The sequence below is a fragment of the Cupressus sempervirens genome, chromosome 5 (assembly GCF_028749045.1).
Source record: "Cupressus sempervirens isolate cs-2001-9-10 chromosome 5, ASM2874904v1, whole genome shotgun sequence".
NCBI classification, from domain to species: domain Eukaryota; kingdom Viridiplantae; phylum Streptophyta; class Pinopsida; order Cupressales; family Cupressaceae; genus Cupressus; species Cupressus sempervirens.
The window spans coordinates 697,451,313-697,459,752 of record NC_143122.1 but is presented as its reverse complement, the minus strand read 5'-3'; the positions used below and the strand labels follow the sequence as shown (position 1 = coordinate 697,459,752).

Genomic DNA, 8,440 nt, shown 5'->3' with positions numbered 1-8,440 from the left:
CAGGGGTAAATGAAACTGACTTCCGGCCTTGCACTGAAGCAATTTGAACTTTTTAAAAGGAAAGTGTTATACCCCTGTGCTTCAAAAGCATGCAGTGCCTTTTTTTGTGGAATAAATTCTCGACTAATAGTGACATTAGATAATTTGTAATTGGTGTAATCCTTGCACCTGGTTGGTGCAAGTGCTAGTTTTATTACATCTTGTTTGTACATGAAAGGTGCAAGTGCTAGTTTAATTACATCTTGTTTGTACATAAAATGAAAGATAATTTAAGTCTATGGAATTCAATGTAGTGAAATCATTTTCTCGTAAGTTGCCCCACTAAGCCGCCCATAGTCTCCATAACTCTACCCCCTTCTCCCATCGCTACCAATCCTTTCTCAACTATGACACTCTTTTGATCCAACTTCTTATTTGTAAATTCTATCGTGTAGCTTTCAGATGTGTGGTATTGAGAATATTCTGTGAAGATACCTATCCATACCCATCGCCCTGCCTCCAAGTTCACATAAGATGTGCAACCATGGCTAGATTTTGTACATACCCTTGGCTCTTCCATAGATGAACCCCACACAACAAATCAAACAATAATGGCATTGCCATTCTTGGGCTGCTTCACTTCTAATTAAACGCCACTTTCCACGTTAGAGCAGGAGTCAATGACAGAGAGAGTAAGAATTGAGGCCAGGGAGTTTACAATTGAGGCTGCATTCCTGACTGCTCGCGTACAAACTACTATTTCGCCAGCCCTTTTCTGCAAATAAATTGTGCATCAATATTCAAGCTAATTCTCACTAGCACAAAAAATAGTTAGAATTCTAAATTCTGAGAAATTTGCATTACCTGCACGCTTTGAATGCAACCTTCAACAACTGTTTTCTTCAGTCCTGTGAGATGCAGCCTTCAACAACTGTTTTCCTCAGTTCTGTGAGATGCAGTGCCCTCAATCTTTCATTGGACACCAGATTCAAACCTTTAATTTTCTTAACTTGGTAGCTACCCATCAGTCTAAATTCCTGGAGAGTAGTTAATTGTGCAAAGCTGGGAAGTGCAGACAACTTGGGGCATTTCATTATAACCAGTGTTCTGACAGAACTTCGTAGGCTTTCTATTTTCCTCAGATTGCTATTGCTACAAATTGCAGGTGTCTCAAGGGCAGTGCAAGTGTCTTTTGCGATGAAAATCTTGGACAATTCATCATTGCCTGATATGTCTATCGCATGAAGCTTGCACAAAGAAGGGCCAAAAGACACCAATCCAAGTTTCAGTTTGCTGATTTGACAGCCTTCTATTATCAGGCTTTCAAGATTAATCAACTGACTGGTTGATTCTGGGAAAGATTTCACTCCCGAATTGCTTATGTCTAAAACTTTCAAGAGACTAAGATGCCCCAAAGAGTCTGGTAAAGATTCCACCCGCCTGCTTTTTAGAAATTATGAATGTATTCAAGGAAGACAAATCTCCAAGAGATGCCGGCAAGCTTGTCGATGAATCACCCCCAAAACTCAACATTTGCAACTTGCTCAGTTGGCCGATCTTCATTGGTAGTTCCTTTGTATTCCATAAGTTAAGCTCCCTGAGGGATCCCTGATTTGTGATGTGACTAGGCAACTCCGCCAACTGATGGCAGTGTGAGAAGTCCATGTACTCCAACTTTGACATGTTTGCCATAATGTCCTGCTTAAAGGTAACATTATCACAGAGCGTCAAGCTCAGATGTTGCAGCAGCCTTAACCTTTTACAAGAGTCTGGTAACTTCTTCAATTTGCTACAAGCCTCCAAATTTAGATGCCGCAGATTTCTCAAATTGCCGATACTGTCTGGTAGCGATGACAGCTCTGTACAGCCTGTTAATTCCAGGTGCTCCAGTGATTGCAGTACGCAAATTCCTCTGGAAGACTTTTCAAACACTCCATTGAGTTCAGGACTACATTTTTCAGTTGCTTGAGAAATCCTATTGAGTTTGGAAACCTCTGGAATTTTGCACAACTAAAAATAACCAACACTCTTAACTGCAAAGGAGCCTGAAAAATATTTATGAGGAATTAAAGTTTAAACTAATCATTCAAAAGATGTGGTTAGAAAGAAATAGGTGGAAAATACTTACATCTCTCTCAGCCACCCAAAGTTCTTGCAAGTGATGATTTTCTTGAATCAAATCTTCACTGAGTTATAAAACCCTCAAAGTTTTGTGTGGACTTAGTGATTAAAGATTACTTTGCCCAATGTCAAGCCAAGAAAGCCAGATCAAATCTCTTGATACTTGAGCAATTACATGACTTAAATTGGGACCTTGAGTTTTAATGAATTTGAGCCCAAATGTAGAAGGTGGCAGGGTCCGAATTCCTTTGCTTGTGTTAACCATGTGTTCCATGTGTGATGAGCAATCCCCAAACTCCTCTGCAGAAGTGGCTATTATTCCTCGAATGCTGATTTTGTTCTGATCTCAAACAAATCATACAATTAAATAACTGTGAGAATAATGTATTAATAGAAATTTCTGGAGACAACTGAAAACCAGAAACACACAAGATTTGTTTATAGTTTGAAGAGAAGTGGTGATCAGCATGGATACCCCAATCAAGCTTAAATCGGTTAATAGGCAGTTAGCTTTCGACACACTCATCAACGAGCTTAGACTGAAGGAAGTGTCTAAATTCAAGCATCGTTTTCTCATGAATGCCATCAAACAAGTTTTGGGTTTCAACTTTTTAAATACTTGCCATAACAGAGTCAACTCGCACATTTGTGCTGGTTTTAAAGTATATATTCTGGTTTCAAGGGAGCCTAAACTAGTTGCATAACAGAATTGCATAAGATTGTTAGAACAGAAGTATTTGGTGGGGCTTCGTGATGCCATCATCAATATTGATGAGGATGACTTGACCATCCCCCTTCCATTCAAAAATACAATTGTGACGAGGGCGGGATAACCTTTCCCAGGATTTTGGAACAGACAAAGGAGAAACATCTACAGTGCGCCTCCGAGAAAATTCTTTGTTTTGTGGGATTGGGAATGGTAGATCCAAGATCTCAGAAGTATGACGAGGAGAGGACTGACCATCAAAAAGTTTCTAGTTCTGCTGGATGGCATGGAGGCTCCTTATAGAGATGATGTAGATGAGCAGGAAGAGTGGATTTACAATATAAATATGATGAGAAGCTAAATAGTCTGGGAAGTCCGGATATCTCCAAAGCTGAACAAGAAGAAGAAGCAGAACATGATGAGGGTGATGAAGAAAAGAGAAGGACGTAGTTGTTGCAGAGACGGGCTGAAGAGGAAGATGGGGAAAGGGCTGATGTACAGTAAGAGGTAGAGGATGAAGAGGAAGCTGAAGAGGAGGAAGAAGTGGCTCTTTTTCATAGGACGCGGCTATCCTTCCTACAAAATGTACTGTTGACCAAATTTCAAAAAATTGAATACACAATGATTTTTTTTCGAAATTTTCAATATTTTTTCTTCACGATCTATATATTTTGTGATCGAAAACAATAAAAATTTTGAAAAAAAAAATTACCGTGTTTTCAGGAATCTGGAAAAAAAGACATGTTTGACATTCATTTTTGTATTTAGCGCATTTTGTTTGGAGATTAGCTAGCGCCTTGTACACTCTCTTCTTCATCTGGCAGTGGTTAAGAGATAAGCCTACTTGTTTGTTTTTGTCTTTTTTCGCAAACAAGGTTTTCCGATTAAGTTTAGCTTGTCTCTAAGATGTTGAGGGAAGCAACAGTGCCCTATTCTGGTTTGCATTGAAGTTCCATATGTTAGGTAGCACTTTCATGAAACTTTATTTATCTTTTTTAATGTTATAACTAATAGAAACTCTCAGCCCTTTTTTTATATAAAAAAAATATATTTATTTTTCATCGATAAGTCAGTCAATAAAAATGCAAAATGTAATCTCACGTTTTCTTCATCATTAACTCTATCTAAACCAAAAGCACCAGTTGGATGTCCATTATTTCTTTCATGCCCATTCCATTCTAAGAAACAGGTGATATCTAAGAATACCTCCTATTCTTCATCATCTAAAGCATCATACTTTGATATCATTATGTACATCATAAGATCTGCCAGAACTAGAGATAGATGGTGCAAATTCTTCAACCCTTGAGTTAGAAGTAGATGCCATTTCAAATGAACTGTACTGAACAGAAAGAACAAAAGAATAAAAGACAGGCTAATGAAAGAAGGCTTCTTGTTTTGGCGATATGAGGAGATAAAGAGGATAGAATATACAGAGGCTGTAGATTGGTGATTAAATGCGTATTTGCATAATAAACTACTTGAATAGAAAAGAGATCATCTCCAAATGTGAGCTAATTAAGATTTTTTATAAGAAAGTCAATGTGAACAATAGCAGGTGCGATGATAAGCGGCAAAATGAAAGAAACGGAAAGTTTTATTCAAGTATTCTCAAATAACATTTATTTCAAATAAAAGTAGAAACTAGTATCTTTGTTAAAGTAGAGGCACACAAGTTACATTACATTGGACAAACTTAGAACAAGAGGGATCTTTAGAATTTTGAAATTCAAAAATTATTTTTTCAAACTTCTCTTCAATGGAGTTGTGGAAATTCTAGTCTTCTTACTTTCTATTTATTTTTTAGTTAGAACCAAAAGGTATCTTTAGAGTTATTATTCTTAAAAAATTAAAAATTGATGAGATTTGAAGCTACTTCAATAGAGCTTTATAAATTTTTCTAGATTTTAATGAAATTGTGAAAATAAAAAAACTAAACTTTCTCTATTAATCAAAATGAATTATTTTGTGGAAATGATGTTATACTTGTGAGTGTTAAATATCTATTTCTAAATTAATCACACACTTTAACATGATCATTGTTTGTTGGGTACATCCAGGAATGAACATGAGATTATTCATTTTGAATGTCTACACAAGGCGATTTGTTGCCTTCTATCTAGACGAGATTTTACTATGGGTTCTCATAATCGAGTTTAGTAACTAGACTAACTAGAATGAAGGATTTAATCTAAAGGAATGCAAGGTTAAGCTAATATGCATGCAAATTAATCTAAGAACAAGATAAGTAAATTAATCTAAATGGATGCATTGAAATCTATATGAGAAAGCATATGAAAGCTATGGAATCTTGAATGTGAAATCCTTGAGTGCTCAAATCGAGAGCAATTCAATATTCATCAATCACATCCCCTAAATGAGAGGCAGAGGGTCTCTTTTATAAAACCTTTGAACTAATCAACAAACAAGATCAAACTAGATGAATAATTTAGATTATAGAAGAGTTGAGTCAGAATAGCAAGTTTCCATTATTGGAGGAGTTGGCTGAGACGAATGAGGAAGGAATATTGGAGAGGATATTTGATTTATTCAATTAGACATGACCTCATAATCGAATATTCTGATTAATTGAATAATTAAATTCAACAATTAGGATGAGGGTATTTAATTAAATCAAACATATTTAATTTCATTTTCATGTCTAATAACTAAAAGGGGTGAATTTGATTTAATTAAAGTGCTAGGACTTGTAATTAAATTAATTTGATTAGAAGGTTAATTTAGCTAATTTAAGTTGATATTTAGGAATTAAATAAAGTCTGTGATCCATTTAGATTAATTTACTTATCTTGTTCTTAGACTAATTTGCATGCATCTTAGCTTAATCTTGCATTCCTTTAGATTAATTCCTTGATCAATTAAGTCCTATTATACTAGGTATTTCTAATTCTAATTGTCTTTACTTGACTTAAGTGTTAAATGCAGAGAACCCCTAATCTACATTAATCACATACTTTATTTAATTCCTAAATATCAACTTAAATTGGCTAAATTAACCTTCTAATCAAATTAATTTAATTACAAGTCCTAGCGCTTTAATTAAATTAAATTCACCCCCTTTAGCTATTAGACATGAAAATGAAATTAAATATATTTGATTTAATTAAATACCCTCATCCTAATTGTTGAATTTAATTATTCAATTAATTAGAATATTCAATTATGAAGTCATGTCTAATGGAATAAATCAAATATCCTCTCCAATATTCCTTCCTCATTCATCTTAGTCAACAAACAAGATCAAACCAGATGAACGGTTTAGATTAGAGGAGAGTTGAGTCAGAATAGCAAGTTTCCATTATTATTGGAGTTGGCTGAGATGAATGAGGAAGGAATATTAGAGAGGATATTTGATTTATTCAATTAGACATAACCGCATAATCGAATATTCTGATTAATTGAATAATTAAATTCAACAATTAGGATGAGGGTATTTAATTAAATAAGATATATTTAATTTCATTTTCATGTCTAATATCTAAAGGGGTTGAATTTAATTTAATTAAAGTGCTAGGACTTGTAATTAAATTAATTTGATTAGAAGGTTAATTTACCCAATTTAAGTTGATATTTAGAAATTAAATAAAGTATGTGATTAATGTAGATTAGGGGTTTTCTGCATTTGACACTTAGGTCAAGTAAAGACAATCATAATTAAATACCTAGTATAATAGGACTTAATTGATCAAGGATTTAATTTAAAGGAATGCAAGATTAAGCTAAGAAGCATGCAAATTAATCTAAGAACAAGATAAGTAAATTAATCTAAATGGATGCATTGTAATCTATATGAGAAAGCATATGAAAGCAATGGAATCTTGAATGTGAAATCCTTGAGTGCTCAAACTGAGAACAATTCAATATTCATCAATCACATCCCCTAAAATGAGAGGTAGAGGGTCTCTTTTATAGAATCTTAGAACTAATCAACAAACAAGATCAAACTAGATGAATGGTTTATATTACAGGAGAGTTGAGTCAGAATAACAAGTTTCCATTATTGAAGGAGTTGGCTAAGATGAATGAGGAAGGAATATTGGAGAGGATATTTGATTTATTCAATTAGACATGACCCCATAATTGAATAATCTGATTAATTGAATAATTAAATTCAACAATTAGGATGAGGGTATTTAATGTTAGAGTAAAGTGTTGATTTAATTTCATTTATTAAATTCGCTTTACTCCCTTCTTAATATTTTACTTTATGCACCTTTTGCATCTCTATTTAATAATTAATTATTAATTATTAAATAGCTTTTCCTTTTAGGTTACCCTTTTTAGGGTTTTGATCTCCTTTTATAAGGATTGATCTCCTTTGTATTTTATTATCTTTCTATTTTCTGAAAATACATTAGCACATTTTTCAGAGCAAAACCCTTTGCCTTCTCTTGTCTTTTTCTTCTGTGACAGGTTTTTGCATGCAGGTGTTCGAAGGCTTTGTGGATTTGTGTTGATCAAATCCTTCATGGTATCAGAGCCAGATCTGCTGCAACTTGTTCGTTATTTGGAGAAAAAGGAGAACGAGGGTTTGACAGAACAGATCTGGAATTTTTAAGGTATTTTTTAAGAAAACAGGAGGGTTACTGATTTTTGGAGTAGGTTGAGGCCAAACAGACATCATGGATGGATTTAGAAGGTGTCAAAACCCTTGTTTCCATATAAAATTTGTTCGATTTGGACAACATTGCTCCAGGAGGCAAAATTTTTTAGCCCAGCAGGGTCGTACGACCTCTTGCACGCAGATCGAGGCATTTTTATTCAAATTTTTTTTTTTTGCCGCTCAGGCTTCTGGCCACCCCGGTGCCACCCCGCGGCCACCGGAGCGCCCCCTGCTCTCGGTCGGTGCAGGAGAACCACTTGCCAGCGGCACTACCAAGCGCTTAGCCCCGTCGCCACCAGCGGGCCGCCCACCGTCCGCCTGCGCCGGTAGTGCCATTGGCATTCTCCGCCTTGGCCTCACCTCCGTTAGCGGCGCAACCACCTGCAACCGGTGGCCACGTCACACCCCGTGATGTCACTTTTCTGACTACCGACGTCACAATTTGCCGGTATGACGTCATTTTTAGGCTTGCTGACGTCATTCCCACCCGGGCCTCACTGACATCATTTATCAGTGGCTAACGTCATCAATCTGGTGACCTTATTTTTTTTCTTGCGACTGGCTGTTGACGGCCGTCAATTTTTTTCCCACCTATGTAATTTTCCAGAGAGTTTATTTTTGGACATATAGTTGGTTTTTTTGTGATAACTCTCGCATACAGGGGTCTTTTTCAGTTCCGAAAAAAGCGTCGAAAAGCTGATTCCGAGACGGAGATGATGGAGATGGAATTTTTGATTTTTTTTTCCATATTGATACCTGTTTTGGCATTTGAAGTCTGTTGATGACTTCTATCTTCCAGGGGGCATAACTTCTTCGTTATAGCTCCGTTTTTCGATCCGAAAAAAGCACCGAAAAGCTCTTTTTGAGCACTTTTCAGATTCTTAGTCTTCTCACCAGTATTTGGTACCAAGTATTTTTGATTTGTATTTGAAGCTTTTTTGCTCTTATCTCATTTACGCAATCTATTTGTAAGTTGGGGTTCGGTTTATTGCATTGTGGGGGGTGTTTTT

At 35.7% G+C, this 8,440-nt stretch overlaps 1 protein-coding gene across 2 annotated transcripts; it reads right to left on the bottom strand.

Annotated features, from left to right (window-relative positions):
* Positions 1-116: 116 nt before the first annotated feature.
* LOC149557902 (uncharacterized) lies at positions 117-4,262 on the bottom strand. 2 transcript variants are annotated; one of them, XR_016364944.1, is made up of 4 exons: positions 4,013-4,262; positions 2,108-2,440; positions 844-2,024; positions 117-754 (listed from the first exon to the last, which is right to left on the bottom strand). XR_016364944.1 is itself a non-coding variant. In XM_089832362.1 (4 exons), the coding sequence occupies exons 1-2, from the start codon at positions 3,621-3,623 to the stop codon at positions 2,207-2,209; spliced, it is 339 nt and encodes a 112-aa protein (XP_089688488.1). In that variant the 5' UTR covers positions 3,624-3,901; the 3' UTR covers positions 117-754; positions 844-2,024; positions 2,108-2,206. The 2 variants fall into 2 exon arrangements, 1 of the variants encoding a protein (XP_089688488.1); XM_089832362.1 differs by lacking the exon at positions 4,013-4,262 and adding an exon at positions 3,519-3,901.
* Positions 4,263-8,440: the final 4,178 nt, after the last annotated feature.